This window comes from Lepidochelys kempii, chromosome 3, assembly GCF_965140285.1.
Source record: "Lepidochelys kempii isolate rLepKem1 chromosome 3, rLepKem1.hap1, whole genome shotgun sequence".
NCBI lineage: Eukaryota > Metazoa > Chordata > Testudines > Cheloniidae > Lepidochelys > Lepidochelys kempii.
In genome coordinates this window covers 9,064,056-9,080,928 of record NC_136382.1, presented here as the reverse complement: position 1 = coordinate 9,080,928, position 16,873 = coordinate 9,064,056, and the positions used below count along the sequence as shown (strand labels likewise).

Sequence of the window (16,873 nt, the reverse complement as noted above, 5' to 3'; positions counted from 1 at the left end):
TTTAAAGATTACGTGCTGGTGAGTCCACCATCTTCACTGCAAAGCTGTTCCAATGTTCAATTAGCATCACTGCTAGGAAACTGCATCTCATTTCAAGGCTGAAATTTTCTACCTTCAACTTCCAGCCACTGGCTCTTGTTTTGCCTTTGTCAACAAGGTTGAAAAGCCCCTTCTATCGGATTCCTTTCCCATGTGTAAGAACCTAGACACAGTGATCACATCATATCACCTCTCCACCTTTCCTTTGACAAGCTGAATACGTTAAGCTCCTTAAGCCTCACGTCGAGGAGCTGGAAAACAAGCTTTATGATCGCTTTTGTGGCCCTCCTTTGAACACTCCTGCATATTTCAAAACTCTCTTGAAGTCTGGACACCAGAACTGGACACAGTGATCCAGCAGCTGTCTTTGAGTTTTTGGAGAATGCTCAATTCAACCCCAGTGCTATGCTAAAGAAACAATAACATTTTTTAAAAAGTGCCAAGCATGATGGTTTTTCCCGTGTGGACACAGGTTCATTGGGACCTGTCCTGAACCCATCTCATCTCACAGGTCACTGACTTCTTATCATGTGATAACTTTTGGCCATTACTGAGCTGGGCTGGATTGGAAACTGCAACCTAGACAGTGAAAGACTTTTTGCAATTTTACAGACAAGCCCATCGTTTAGATACAAGCTCTTCAGCACAGGAGATCTGTTCTCTGTGAAACGCTTAGCACGCTTGATGCACTATAAAAGAACGAATCATACCATCGCAACCCTAATACAAAGCTCCTGGGATAGCCAGCATCTTACTTTTTCATAAGCTTTTCTTTTAGAGCCAGACAAGGGCTCCCATGGCATTAAAATGATGGAAGATGCTACATGTTCCTGACAGCTGCCTCTCTCTTCAACCTGGCAGCACACACAGCCTTGGCCAAGATGACTATTTCTGCCTTCCTATTAAATGATTGGCAGGAAAAAAAAAAAAAGCTTAAATGTGGGCAATCAGACCACATATTGTAGTCTTAATGCATCATTTCTACAGCCTGTCTGCTCTGTCACAGCCCAGAGAGAAGGTGCCAAGGTTACTAGGCAATGAACATCTCACACTGCCCCCTGCTCTCAACCACACTAATAAGGCCAACCTTAATTAATTTTTTTATTTCAAAACATGGGTATGGGAAGATTTGTTAGAACAATGCAAGACTTCACTGATGCAGTAACGCTTAAATTTGGTTCCAAAACATAGAATATCATGGTTGGAAGGGAGCTCAGGAGGTCATCTAGTCCAATCCCCTGCTCAAAGCAGGGCCAATCCCCAACTAAATCATCCCAGGCAGGGCTTTGTCAAGCCTGACTTTAAAAACCTCTAAGGAAGGAGATTCCACCACCTCCCTAGGTAACCCAATCCAGTGTTTCACCACCCTCCTAGTGAAAAAGTTTTTCCTAATATCCAACCTAGACCTCCCCCACTGCAACATTAATCCTTGTTCTGTCATCTGCTACCACTGAGAACAGTCTAGATCCATCCTCTTTGGAACCCCCGTTTCAGGTAGTTGAAAGCAGCTATCAAATCTCCCCTCATTCTTCTCTTCAGCAGACTAAATATCGCCAGTTCCCTCAGCCTCTCGTCATAAGTCATGTGCTCCAGCCCCCTAATAATTTTTGTTGCCCTCCGCTGGACTCTTCCCAATTTTTCCACATCCTTCTTGTAGTGTGGGGCCCAAAACTGGACACAGTACTCCAGATGAGGCCTCACCAATGCCGAATAGAGGGGAATGATCATGTCCCTCGATCTGCTGGCAGTGCTCCTACTTATAACAGCCCAAAATGCCGTTAGCCTTCTTGGCAACAAGGGCTCACTGTTGACTCATATCCAGCTTCTCGTCCACTGTAACCCCAGGTCCTTTTCTGCAGAACTGCTGCCTAGCCACTCGGTCCCTAGTCTGTAGCAGTGCGTGGGATTCTTCCATCCTAAGTGCAGGACTCTGCACTTGACCTTGTTAAACTTCATCAGATTTCTTTTGGCCCAATCCTCTAATTTGTCTAGGTCCCTCTGTATCCTATCCCTACCCTCCAGTGTATCTACCACTCCTCCCAGTTTAGTGTCATCTGCAAACTTGCAGAGGGTGCAGTCCATGCCATCCTCCAGATCATTAATCATTATAAACATATTTATGAAGTGCCAAACAGGTGCTCAGCCCTCCACAAAACATGACATGGTCCCTGCCCCAAAAACGCCCCATCTCAGTAAAAAAGTATCACTGTTAATTAGATTAAATGAAAGACATTCCAATATCAACTGATCGTAATATTTTGCACTGAGTATTTCTTTACACAAAATCTGCCTTCATCCCCATCTGCAACTGCTTCCATAAAGAAAAACACAAGTGCGAACACATAAAATGACCTATCAGTTTTGCAGCATTATCATTAATTCCAGTGTCCTCTCTTCCAGAAAACCATTGATCATCAAGTTGGGAGCAAGATTATTATATCTAGTAGGAACAATATAGCCCTATTATTGCATCAGAGTTAAAACATTTCCCATAACTAGTTTTCTTTCTTTCTTTCAGTTTATCTGAGGCTGTCTGAACAAGAGTAACAAGCAAAGACACTAGAAAGATGTAGAGACTATCCATGGAGAAAAGCTAAACAGCGAAGAACATATACCAAAGGCCAGACAAAGTTGGGAGCCAACAGAAGCTTTGGAAGAGCTGAGCCCGCTTCTGTATTAATAGCAGAGAACATTACAAAATCTTGTTGTTCTAAGGCTTCAAAACACAAAATTGCTAGATTAGCAGATACAGGACTGTATGCGAGTGATTTAAAGCATAACCCACCTATGTAGCACTGCTATATAATAGAAAAGGAGAAAAAAAGAAGTCATTTTTTGCAGTATTTATATTTCTTTTCTGTCTCTGCCTTACAGTAGCATCCAGAGACTATCATCATGTTGGTGCCATACACACACATAGAAAGAGACCGTCCCTTCCCTGAAAAGCTTACAGTCTAAATAGACAAGACAGATAAAGGAAGTATTATCCCCACTTTACAGATGAGAATGGAGGCACAGAGAGTTTAAGTGACTTGCCCAAGGTCACACAGCAAGTGTGCGAGAGCCAGGGACTGAACCCACATCTCGTGAGTCCAGTGTCTTAACCATAAAACCATCCTTCCTCTTGAGGTCCCAGGTTGATTTTATCTACCTTCCTGGCCCGTCAAAACTGTTCCTGCTCTACAGGAAGGGAGAGTCTTTTTCAATGTTACTCAGCTGAATTCAGCCTGAGAGATGCCAAAAAGGGACAGGTCTGTAGGTATACATTTACCTAAATAAGAATTAAACTGAGAAAGTAGCTCCCATGCCCCATTGTCACCAAAGAACTCCCAATTCCCAATGTGACACCACAGCTTGGAGTAAACGAGTCACAGAAGGGAAAGGGATACAGTTGCCTTCCCAGCTACTGGCATTGTAGGGGAGACAACAAGAAGAAAAACAGACAAAACGAAGCATGCCTCTCTGTAGAAAGTTAGAAAACAGAAAAGGCACATGCCGATAATTTAATTTTGTGAGTTCTTTGGAAAAAGGGCTGTGTTTTAGTGAATGGTCGTACAGCACCAAGCACAACGTAAGTTTCTTCGGGCAGGAACCATATCTCTGTCTGTATGATGTATTCACCATTAGCACTCCACAAATATATATTAATTATCCACTGACTGGCCAGTCTGGACTGCAATACAATTGGTTGCATGGCAACAGTTCAAAGCAGCGGATTGTCCTAAAAAAAAAAATCCCCTCGAGTAGAAAATTCAAACAGCTATGGAAAAACAAAAAGGGTTTTCCAAGTCTCTCTTAGTAAATTGAGTGTTCTATTGGTCCGAAAGGGAATTTAGAGGCATCAATGCAATCCCTTGGCATAGGTAAGTGTCACTTTGTCTTTACAGTACTTGAAAAGGCTGTGTAAGGTCCCTTATGAAAAAACAAAATTAAAAAACCCCAGTAAGCGGCTGTTCAAGAAACTCTCTCCTGTGCCAATACAAAAGAAAAAAAACCAACAGACAAGTCCCCAGCCAGTCAGACAATGAAGTAGAACTTCAGAGTTTAACATCAGTTCATTTTGATTTAAATTGGTAAACTCTCATCAGAAATCAGTTCTGAGGAGTGAAAAGACACATAGGAAGATATGGGGGAGGGAGGCGTCACTGCTGAGTTTAACAAGGACTCTCTTACCGTGGCCCAAAACGCTCTCACAAACAACCCCAGGCAATACTGTAGCAGAAGGATCTATAAGGTTATTGGAAAACAAATCTAAGCAGCAGTTTCAATCTTCAGGAGAGGCAGTATTCTGTTTTCCAGCACTTTCCAAAAGCTCCAGTCCTCTTTTCCTGTCAGTTTTTGGGCCATGTCTTCTGTCAAAGGGGAATTTCTGGGAACTATTCCATAGGATGGAATCTGAAGGCAGCTGATGCTAAAACTTGTTTCCAATAACCTTACAGATCCTCACACAGTGCCAATTGCAACATCAACAGGGATTGTAAAATTGGTGTTCCTCACTGATCACAGCAACCTATCAACACCTCCCTCCCCTGGGCACAGTCTCTCTCTGAACAGCATTTCCAGATGCTTGAGAGAAAGAACAAAACTCAGAACTGTGTGTCTGAACCTAGCTGACCTTAAATTAAAGTATTCCTGGACCAACTGATGTATGAAGCCTCTTTATGTGCAGTTTACACACACAGCACTTGTTTTCAAAATCTGTTTTTACTGGAGTTTTACTTAACAGAACTCAGACTTTTGGAGCAAAGCTCACAATAGACAGACTGAGTTTTGACTCCCTTTAAATCAATTACATTTCAAAGGGAAGACAGATGGCACAGGGTGGGTATAAGCAGGCCTCAGATTAAACAAAGGAAAACTGAGGCTGAATAGTATCAAGGGGGTGGTCAGGGACTGTGGGATTTGTCAAAAGGGAGTAATGGAAGCCTGGGTCAAGCAAGAAACTACAAGGAAGAATCCTGCCAGGGGACAGACTAGATGATAACTTCACAAGTAACACTGCCATCCCTTATTTCTGTGATTTTCTATACCCACAATTTTGATTTTTCAGAAGAGAAACAAGCAGGCTTTGCAAGACAAATCTTGACACCATCATATCCCAACCATAGGGTCAGGGCATGATCCAAAACCCATGACACCCTACTGAAAGACTGCCCTTGGTTTTAAGGGGCTCTGGATCAGGTCCTTAAACCTCCTGTTAGTTTATATGACACAGCTATTTTCAATGCTATGGCATGTTTAAAGTTCCCTTCTCTTGATCCAACAGGGCTTATCTATTATTTATATTGAGAGGCTGGGTGTAAATTTAAAGCCATCTGATTACACCTCCAACAGAGACTACATATTCCCACACTTTCAGAGGGTGTGAAAATGAGCCAAGCAACCAAGAAACAGGCCAGAGCTGAAGACCTGGAGAGGCAGTGCTTTGGGTCACTTGCTGCAACCAAGAGTTTACGCTTAAAAACAGTTCTATTCCCAAGTAGGCTTACCCCCATTCCTCCCACTTTCTAAAAAGTAACTCAGTTACGGGATATCACCTCTTGGAAGATGCTTCAGTGCAGCAAGGTGAAGTGAACAATCAGTGCCACTCACAAACATGACCCAGGGTTTATTTCAGAAGTAAAACCTTAGCTTGTTTTGTTTACCAGGGTTTGTCTTCTCAAGCTGGTACCATCTGTAAAATGCCCTTTTCTTTTGTTCACTCAGGTCTGACCCCTGCTGCAACAGCCAGTGAGAGATCCGACTCTGGCTGATACCTACAAGAAAGAAGGAGGGAGGGAGAGAGAGAGAGAGAGAGAGAGAACACTTTTGTTCTATTTAAATTTTGACTGGATTCAGTGCTAGTGAAAGGTACTGGCTTAAGAGGCCCAGAAATGGAAAGCTAATATTTTATACACAGAAAAGGTAAACGGTTCAAGCTTCCCCCGCAGTGTCCCACCAGTGTGCCTCAACTTTTGTCCTTTATTATTTTTGACCTGACTCAGACTCCACCCCCACAGCAGGCACGTAGTCCAGCAGTTAGTAGAAAGTTCACCAGACTTTGGAGTGGGCAGGTCTGGGTTCTATTCCTAGCTTGGCCACGGACTCTCACAACATGACTTTGAGGAAATCATAATATCGTTCTGCCTCAGTTTCCCCTCCATAAAATGGGAATATTGGTACTTACCCATCATTGTAAAGTGCTTCGAGATCTACAGACGAAGAAGTTTATTAAAGTGATTATGATGATTAAATGCTTGCAGTGCATGCAGTGCTCGACAATGAGGTGAAAGCAGAACAGCAGTCTGTGATATACAGATATTAGTCCAACAGAAAATGAAGTCATTCACCTACCAAGTCATATCTCACAGGCCAGAAACAAAACAAAACCCATCTGTCAGATGATAAACCGCTTCCAAACACTATGTACCTGGGCTGGATTAGACCCTGTGACCTAGTTGTGAAAAGTTCCATCTCTCCAAGAGAAATTTAAATCAGACTTTCATAAAAATAGTAAGAGGAGGAAATTTCCCAGAAATTTTTTCAGAGTGAAGCGGAATGCAGGATCAACATCGGCATTCCATCCATAACATTGAAGGACAAATTAATTAGGACACAAACCAAAACTAACCAAAAAAACCGAGGACGACTTGTGGCACCTTAGAGACTAACAAATTTATTTGGGCTGAAGCTTTTGTGGGCTAAAACCCACTTCATCAGATGCATGCAGTGGAAAATACAGTAGGAAGATCTATATACACAGAGAACATGAAACAATGGGTGTTGCCATACCAACTGTAACGAGACCAATTAATTAAGGTGGGCTATTATCAGCTGGAGAAAAAAAAAAAAACCTTTCGTAGTGATAATCAGGATGGCCCATTTCAAACAGTTGACAAGAGGGAGTGAATAACAGTGGGGCGGGGGAGGAATTAGCATAGGGAAATAATCTTTACTTTGTGTAATGACCCATCCACTCCCAGTCTTTATTCAAGCCTAATTTAATGATGTCCAGTTGGCAAATTAATTCAAATTCTGCAGTTTCTCATTGGAGTCTGTTTTTGAAGTTTTTTATTGGAGAATTGTGACTTTTAGGTCTAAAATTGAGTGACCAGGGTGGCTGACGTGTTCTCTGACTGGTTTTTGAATGTTATAATTCTTGATGTCTAATTTGTGTCCGTTTATTCTTTTGCGTAGAGATTGTCCGGTTTGGCCAATGTACAGGGCAGAGGGGCATTGCTGGCACATGATGGCATATATCACATTGGTAGATGTGCAGGTGAACAAGCCTCTTATGGTGTGGCTGATGTGATTAGGTCCTATGATGGTGTCCCTTGAATAGATGTGCAGACAGAGTTGGCAGCGGGCTTTGTTGCAAGGATAGGTTCCTGGGTTAGTGTTTTTGTTGTGTGGTGTGTGGTTGCTGGTGAGTATTTGCTTTAGGTTGGGGAGCTGTCTGTAAGCGAGGACTGGCCTGTCTCCCAAGATCTGTGAGAGTGAGGGATCGTCCTTCAGGATAGGTTGTAGATCCTTGATGATGCACTGGAGAAGTTTAAGTTGGAGGCTGAAGGTGACGGCTAGTGGTGTTTTGTTACTTTCTTTGTTGGGCCTGTCCTGGAGTAGGCGACTTCCGGGTATTCTTCTGGCTCTGTCAATCTGTTTCTTCACTTCAGCAGGTGTGTATTGTAGTTTTAAGGCTGCTCAATAGAGATCTGGTAGGTGTTTGTCTCTGTCGGAGGGATTGGAGCAAATGTGGGTGTATCTTAGAGCTTGGCTGTAGACAATGTTGTCTACTTATGCTACATTGATGACATCTTTAACATCTGGACCCATGGAAAAGAAGCCTTTGAGGAATTCTAACATGATTTCAACAATTTCCATCCCACCATCAACCTCAGCTGGGACCAGTCCACACAAGGGATCCACGTCCTGGACACTACAGTGCTAATAAGCGATGGCCACAAAACCACCACCTTACACCGGAAGCCTACTGACCGCTATACTTACCTACATGCCTCCAGCTTTCATCCAGACCACACCACACGATCCATTGTCTACAGCCAAGCTCTAAGATACAACCGCATTTGCTCCAATCCCTCTGACAGAGACAAAGAAAGTAACAGAACACCACTAGCCGTCACCTTCAGCCCCCAACTTAAACCTCTCCAGCGCATCATCAAGGATCTACAACCTATCCTGAAGGACAATCCCTCACTCTCACAGATCTTGGGAGACAGGCCAATCCTCGCTTACAGACAGCTCCCCAACCTGAAGCAAATACTCACCAGCAACCACACACCACACAACAAAAACACTAACCCAGGAACCTATCCTTGCAACAAAGCCCATTGCCAACTCTGTCTGCACATCTATTCAAGGGACACCATCATAGGACCTAATCACATCAGCCACACCATAAGAGGCTCGTTCACCTGCACATCTACCAATGTGATATATGCCATCATGTGCCAACAATGCCCCTCTGCCCTGTACATTGGCCAAACCGGACAATCTCTACGCAAAAGAATAAACGGACACAAATTAGACATCAAGAATTATAACATTCAAAAACCAGTCGGAGAACATGTCAACCACCCTGGTCACTCAATTTCAGACCTAAAAGTCACAATTCTCCAATAAAAAACTTCAAAAACAGACTCCAATGAGAAACTGCAGAATTTGAATTAATTTGCAAACTGGACATCATTAAATTAGGCTTGAATAAAGACTGGGAGTGGATGGGTCATTACACAAAGTAAGATTTCCCTATGCTAATTCTCCCCCCCCACCCCCGTTACTCACACCTTCTTGTCAACTGTTTGAAATGGGCAATCCTGATTATCACTACAAAAGGTTTTTTTTTTCCTGCTGATAATAGCCCACCTTAATTAATTGGTCTCATTACAGTTGGTATGGCAACACCCATTGTTTCATGTTCTCTGTGTTTATAGATCTTCCTACTGTATTTTCCATGGCATGCATCCGATGAAGTTAGTTTTAGCCCACGAAAGCTTATGCCCAAATAAATTTGTTAGTCTCTAAGGTGCCACAAGTACTCCACGTTTTTTTTGCTGATACAGACTAACACGGCTACCGCTCCAAAACTAACCAGTTTCACAAGTAAAGAGACAGGTCTAAAAACCCACTTGGATGCAAATCACACTCATTTGTGATCACCACAAGCTATTCCAACAACTTATATAATTCAGTGTTCAAATGGCTGAAGCAGAAGGCTAACAGATGGGGCAAAGGAACTGCCAAGGGTGCATTCCCAACAAGTGTTAACAGCGTACAAACTCTCTTGGGAATTAAAGTTCTAGGAAGTGCTCACAGTAACAATATATTGCTAAACACCACCTGTGCCAACACCTGTTTAGAATTATAATACACAACACAAAGTTGCTTTTCATGAGGTACTCGCACCTACCTCTCCCATCTTGTGTTCTCATGATCATATTTAACTTATGAGAAATAGGCTCCAGAAGTTTTACATTTTCTCTAATAAGGGATTTTTTCCTAACATGTATTTTTGAGTTAAACAAAGATGCTAATAACATTTCAGAACGATTCAAAATCTCAGGAGAGTCTAATTCATATGGGTTAACTCCAACTAGGTTTTCAAAAATCATAGTTATGTTCCTAACTAGCCTGCATTTTATAGAATTCTGGAGCTACTAAAATGTCATTTGTCCTGCAGGAAAAGGGTGGGTTTGGTTTTTTTTAAACAGGAACTTTTGTGTTCAACAGAAATCCTCGTGCAAGGATGCATGAGACTTGAAGGCTCCATGAGTATATTCTGACTGGCTTGCTGCAGGCAGGACTGTATGCTTTTATTGTAGATCCCAAACCAATCTCTTTCAGGGACTGCCTCTGCCCTATCTATCAAAGATGGTGCAAACAGCTGAGGCCCTCCCACTTAGTCATCCCCGGGGTTGAAATCATGTCAACTGGAAGCATGTGCTCAGTAAAGGGACTTGGTTCTGAAACCTGTGTCCTTTGGTGTTCCATCACAGTCCACATCAGGACACTTTTTGAGCACAGAACTACATGCCTTAAGTGTTTGGCCTCTCAGTTATGGTTTTTCAGCTGGATGAGTTTTGTCTGTTGATGGGTGAGGGTAGCATTAGTTTATTACCTGGTTTCTAAGTACCGTGGTCTACCTTTAATTATGTAATAAAAATATTGTGTGTACAGTTCTTTGGTAACAAAGTAGGATATAAAAGCAAAGTATCAAATACTAAAGTTATGGATGCAGAACATATTTTCATAATAATATATTGGGGCATCCACTCTTTGCCAGAGAGGCTGCACCGGCAACTTGCTACACTTGTTTTGTATAAAATAGTACAGATTGCAGCTACCTAATACACTTGTGCTGCTTGCAAACGTTAATGGTAACTTGGTCCAGTGGTTGAAGCAAAGGAGTGAGAGCCATGACATTGGGGTTCTATTCCCAGCTTCACTGCTGACTCACTGTGGTCTTTGGTACATCACTCCGCAGTCAACCCCTTTCTGTAAAACGGACCTTTGTACAGGACATTGACATGCACAGATTAGAACAGTGCTCTTCTACAAATTCTATGCACACTACTGCAGGTTCCAACATGACATGCTCTGTAATGACTACTGCATCCCATGACCTGCACTTCAGAATGTTGTGGGCTGCATCTCGTCTATATCAATAGACTAACTCCAGGTAATCACTCCTGTTGAGAATCAGATCCTTTTCTCTCTGTCCACACAGCTAAAATTCTTGTTCAGGCCTCATATCTCAGTCTCTGTGGTTTCTCCAACACCCACATCACCCCCAACCCTCCCACCTCCAGCCCATACAAAATGCAGCTGCTGAGGTCATCTTCCTCGCTCACTGTTTTGATCAGTCAACTTTTTAGAGTTCTCCATTGGTTCCTCTTTCTCTACCGCATCACTTTCAAACTTCTTGTGATCACTTTCCTCCCCAACTCTTCATCTATCTTTGTCAGTTCAGTTCGGATACTCTCTGGGGCAAATATTGTAGTTTCCACTGTTAGAAAAATGCTAGCACATTTTGGATGCTAATGCAAATTAAATAATACTTTGTATTTATGAAATGCTAGCTAAGACTACTGGGAATTATTTCCTCTGTGAAATACACAATTTTTTATTATTTGGATCATGATCCAGTCTAGAGGCCCCAACACTGTACATAGTACACAAAGCAAGAGATGATTTCTGCCTCAGAGACCTTGCAGCCTATATAGACACGTATTATTATACTCATTTTACAGTTGGGAAACTGAGGCAGGGAGCGTGTGACTTTCCCAACATCACACACGTGAGTGACAGAGCCAGGAACTGAACCTAGATCTTTTGAGTCCCAATGTAGGGCCTTAACCACAACTCCATCCTTCTGTTATTTATTTTTAATGATGTCCTTGTAGCAAAAACAAATAACAAAAAAGATTATTTGATTGTGATACAGTTTCTAGTTCCTAAAAGTTTGGTTTTATAAGTGGACTCACCAGAGCACTGGGAAAGGGATGCTTCTCAATCCAACACCAGTACCATCCAGTAACATAGCTTCTAATCCTGCTATTTCAGGAAATTACACTGGCAGGAAAAAAACGCTGCCAAAAGCAAATTCACGAAGGTAATTATCTGGAGCATCTAATATCCGGCTGTCTGGAAAAAAACCTCTCAGACTGACTCACGGATCACGAGGAAGATCGAGGTCCGTTGGTCTCTGGGCCAACAAGCCAGAAATACTGTACATCACGATGACGGCACCCAGCTTTGTCATAGAAAATGCAGGGGGGAGAGGCAGTCACAAAAGAACCAGGGCAAATTCTGATAAGTTTGACATTTTAATGAATATTTGTCAAATGCCTGCAATTCTGTCCCTCTTCCTGCTTCTCTCCATGCTCCCATTTTGCCTCTGTCCTTTCTTTCTGCCAGGTCTTTTCTCAGACACACTCCCCATGGCAGGTTCCGGTTCACAGATGATGATAACCCAGAGATATTTCCTCAGACTGCACTGCTCCTTGGGCCACATCCCCCCGAGCAGATGATTTGGAAGAAAATTTACCTCCCACATGCCAAAGAGGCAGTAAAAACCAACACCAGGAGAAGGCAGGCACAGAGGCTCGCTACTCCAGTGTGTTCAGCGCATACCTGCTCACAACCCTGGAGACTGCTGCTCACACAAACCCCTAATCACTGGTTTTCCCCTTCCTCTCACAGATGGGTGCGTTCATCCTCTGTGGCTGCAATTTTTATTTTTTTTAATGTCTCTTGCAAAAAAGTATATAGAAGCACCTGGAAAGTATGGGATTTGGACAGTGCTTAATCTGTAATGAAAGAGCTGGGGCTCAAGCAATTAGGTGCCGAGACTCAAGCAATTTTTTTACTTTCATAACTGACAGCAAGCCCAGAGGTGCCGGGGCTATGAACTGCCAAGCCCAGAGGTGCCGGGGCTCAGCTCTGGCAAGCCCAGGCATAAGTTAAGCACTGGTTTTGGAGGAGAACTGACTGATTTTATGCCTTCATTCTCGTGTTTATAACAACGAATCCTGGATTTGTACAATATGTGCCCGCAAAGAACATCGATCAACTTTGTACGTTAGCAAGGTTTGTTTGGAGGAAAGGTGCAAAGATCAAAATCGTGTTAAAATAAATCCTCACCTGTGTCACCACCAACACCAAATATTTTAAAAAACTGTTTCTCATCATTTATGCTGGTCGATAACTTTTTGAATTCCATTCAGTGTGACAATGGAACTACTCTAGTCAGTTTCATTTTCTTCATACTGGGTTTTGCTTTGTGCACTATTCCATGTTGCTGTGTTTGGCTTTCCAACACTGCATGGATGATTATTATTTGTGCTAGGTTCTGTACATACCATAGGAGATGGTTCTGTTCTCAGGAGCTTATTGTCTAAATAGTCAAGACAGAGAAAGGGTGGGACAGGGATGAGCCATACAAGTAGAATGAACAGAATGATTGTTGACAAACATGTTAGAAAAAACCCTGTCGTTATGTATTTTTGAAACATATGAACTGATGTTCTAAGAGAGAGGATGGCTAGGCCACTAGCCTAGGACCCAGGAGGCCTGGGTTCAAGTCCCTGCTCTGCCACAGATTTCCTATGTGACATTGGATAAGTTACTTAGCCTCTCTGTCCCACAGTTCCCCATCTATACAATGAGCAGTACCCTGCCTCAGGGGTGTTGTGAGCACAAATACATCAATAATCTGTGAGGTGCTCAGATACTTTTATGGCCCCCATTAAATATATAAATAATGCAGGTATTAGGTTTCAAAAACCTACACTTAAACTCTGCCCCACCCTCAAAACACCCCAAATTCAAACCCTACATCAGGGTCCTAAATTACTTGGCAGCTTCCTTTAGTAAGCGCAGAAAAACACTCTTTGCCCTACTGCAAGGGATCTCAAACTTTTTTTTGCTGGGACCCCCTTTGAAAATATTTCAGGCTGTGACAACCTTCCCATACCATGCCATCCTGACTTCTGTACTGCTAATGGCAGCAGTGCTGCCTTCAGAGCTGGGTGCCCGGCCAGCAGCTGCTGCTCTCACAACCCCCCTACAATAGTCTTGTGACCCCTTTTCGGGTTGGGACCCCCAGTTTGAGAAATGCTGCCCTAGTACCTATAACCACTTGGTTCAGAGGCAAATTTTCAGTTTTTATCACAACCGATTAAGACATGCCACTCTCTGTTATTGTTAAGGGGGATTTGGCATCTCACTCACCGCATGCAATGTTGAAAACCTATCCTTGAAGGGAGTAAAGCTGCAACTATGTTAAAGGAGTTTCAAACAACAAGATGGGAAATTCAGCAGGAACTATTATTAGCTCCTGTTTATACTGTCATTTTTCTTATCAGTAGAAGATTATTTATACAGCTCCCAACCCAAGAGCTTCTTGTTTATCTTATTACAGAAACCATTAAAGAAAGTTGCTATAAAAAGCAGCTTCTGTATTTAGTACGAGCGCTAGTAAATGCTCTGCTGGGTTTTTCTCCTTATCAATCGTTTCTTTATTTTCTGGTCACCATTTCATAATTTCCTTTGCCATTTTTCACACTGTTCTCTTCTGATACTACAGACGACTTCACTGTGTGCCTTCCTCATTTACTACTCCATGTCAGTTTTATTATTTGATCACTTCATAAATTTATGGTCATTAAAAAACAAAACAAAAAACAAAACTAAGTAGGGGGAATATGGTTCAGACTGAAAGGCCTACATTGTACTACCTCAGCTACAGAATTCAACATTCAGCTACAATTAGATATTTTTTCTCTCCCCTCCTTTTCCCACCATCCCCCTCACCAGCAATGGAGAAATAAAAAGGAAAAAGTCATAGCGTGCTACTGCAGATGCATAGTAAAGAGTGTATTTTTTTTGGTATGGTGCCTTTTGTACGAACTCTATCCCAAAACACTTCACAAAAATTAAACAGGATCCCAACAAGGAGAGCTGGGACCAAGGGTCAGAGCAAATCTAAGGCTGGAAGAAGTGGAGGAATTTGCAGTCAGGTTCCATGGCAGGGTCAAAACCAAAGGTCAGAGTCCAAGTGAAGTTTCAGGGTCCAGGTGAGGAGGCAAAGTCCAAGGCAAGTCAAGGTCAGAGCAGGGAGCAGAAATGATTATGGCAACTACAGAAGATCCACACTGTCGTCTGGACACTTCCTGGAATGCCCCTTGGGTCTGTATAGAGTGGGGAGCCAGTGAGGAACCATGAGGCTGCTGCTTGTCAGACCCCTTGAGACGGAGCTTCCCATAGTCTGTGTCCACAGCAGGATGTTGGGCCATAGAACAGAAGCGGGTTACAGCTGCTGCTGAGTAGCATCATGGAGATGTCAGCAGCATGGCAGCTCAACAGACCTGGGTTCTAGACCTATAGGGGGTCTTACAAGTTGCTGCAGTGGAGGTAAGATTAGGAAAGGGAAAAAGAGGTTTTCAGAGGAGATTTTAAATGGGATGGAGGGAGACAAGAAAGTAGTCCCAAATGGCAGAAGATTGAGCAGAGAAGGCTCTCGCATCAAGAATGGTAAAATTATGTGAAGAGATGGGGAAGAAAAAAAAAGGGGGCCTCTGGCTGGCAAGTAGAAGGAGATAAAGAATCATATCCTCAGCTAGTGCAAATCAATTTACACCAGCTACGCTGATTTACATGAGCTGAAGATCTAGTTCAAGATCTGTGATTTGAAATTGACATATACACCACTTTAGCTACCATGCAGTCAACAGTCACTCACTCACGTGCTCGTCCCTAACAACCCAATTGAAGAATGCCTTTTTTAGGAGAGACAGCGGGAGTTAAAAGTTTACACCTGGAATCCTGAAGCAACGTCCTTCAATAGAGCTGCACTGTCCACATCAGCATTTTCTTTAAAGGCCTAACCGACTGGCAACACCTGCAGGCAAAGCTTTAGGGGAGGGGTTCATCCATGAGGTAGTCTTTTTTGGTCAAATTGGGATTTATAACAAGAGGGCCAGAAATAACCCTAATTTTGGAAAGATCCAAGGAATGCGTCTTGTTTCTTTTCCTTTGCTCACAGCATCTGCCTTTGTAAACTGAGAGTGGGTACACCGGAAGAGGTTGCACACTTCCCAAGCATTTGTTCACTCTCTCTTCACATGTGGGGAGAGATGGAAAAGAGCTAGAACACCATTCAGGCCATCTTCCCATCGGTGCAGGATCATTTCCTACAAGGCAATTCTCTAGAACTTCTCCTCTCACAAGAGTTTGGCACTTATAGTCACATTTTCTTTCTTAACTATCTGACTATTTCAAGACTTCTATTCAGGCGTGGGTCTAAAAATAAATAAATAAAGGTCAGGAAGAGTAAGTTGTTTTGTCTCCAGTTGTACTCCTGATTCTGCTACCAAACTCTCTGGATGGCCTTGGCCAAGCCACTTAAACCTCTCTGCAAAGAATTAATCCACATTTGTAAAGTGCTTTGCAAACAGCATGTTGTGTGAAGGTCTAAATAGCTTTACTGGAGTCTGCTCACTCATCCCTAATGCCAATGGAGAAAAAGAGGGAAAGGGGAAGAAATACGGTACTTTCCCCTTTGAAACAAGGTTACAGATAATATGGCCATTCCCTCACCCCTCACATCTGCCTTTTATTATTATTTGCGACTCAAGGACAAGTGGACAAACTCTCACAATCAGTATGCTAAGTGTATTGATGCCAGCTATGGATACATTCCCAGATATATATTTGTGTATATACATTTGCCACACGTAATAGTGTAACTTCAGAATTAAAGAAAACTGTTTTAGTTTTAATATAGGAACTCTGCGCTTATTGCAATGCTGTAAAATAAAATTTGCTAGCAAAAGCCACACACACACACACAAAAAGTGATTCACTGGGGAAGTTCTATGATGTGCGGGACAATGGGTCTTAAATCAAAGGCATACATTATCATGACTAAGCTGACAGATCTGCACTGCAATGCAGAAAGCTGAGCAATAATCCAACATCTGCACAGGCACACACAGGAGGCTAGACACAGGACTCAAAATGAATAAAGGGCTCTTCAAGCTCTTACCTGTTACCTGTGCAACAACTGCTTGAGAAATCCTCCGATTGGCAAGAAAGGCTTTGATTTCCTCCTTTATCACGCTGCTGTCCCTCCTACCAAAACAAAACAAAAAACAAGAGAGACAGACAGACCAAAGGGCACTCTGAAGATGTAAAATGGTTTCGTTTCCTTTGCTTAAGGGGTGGGGGCCTCTGCGCGGCAGGGGGTGGGGGGGAGAACAGTCAAAATAGCTCACCAGTGGACACTTCTTTTAATGAGTGTCATGTTTGACCAAATCATCCCAGCAGGCGGATGGAT

General features: G+C 42.7%; 1 protein-coding gene across 8 annotated transcripts in view; it reads right to left on the bottom strand.

Annotated features, from left to right (window-relative positions):
• HMBOX1 (homeobox containing 1) overlaps positions 1-16,873 on the bottom strand; it is a 143,100-nt gene that overhangs the window by 40,178 nt on the left and 86,049 nt on the right. For 7 of the 8 annotated variants that reach the window (XM_073335637.2, XM_073335638.2, XM_073335641.2 and 4 more), the window contains exons 4-5: positions 16,583-16,668; positions 5,685-5,795 (exon numbers count right to left, since the gene is read on the bottom strand). In XM_073335637.2, coding sequence (XP_073191738.1) covers positions 5,685-5,795; positions 16,583-16,668 — 197 coding nt within the window. The remainder of the gene's footprint in view (positions 1-5,684; positions 5,796-16,582; positions 16,669-16,873) is intronic. The other variant, XM_073335645.2, reaches the window with a different exon arrangement.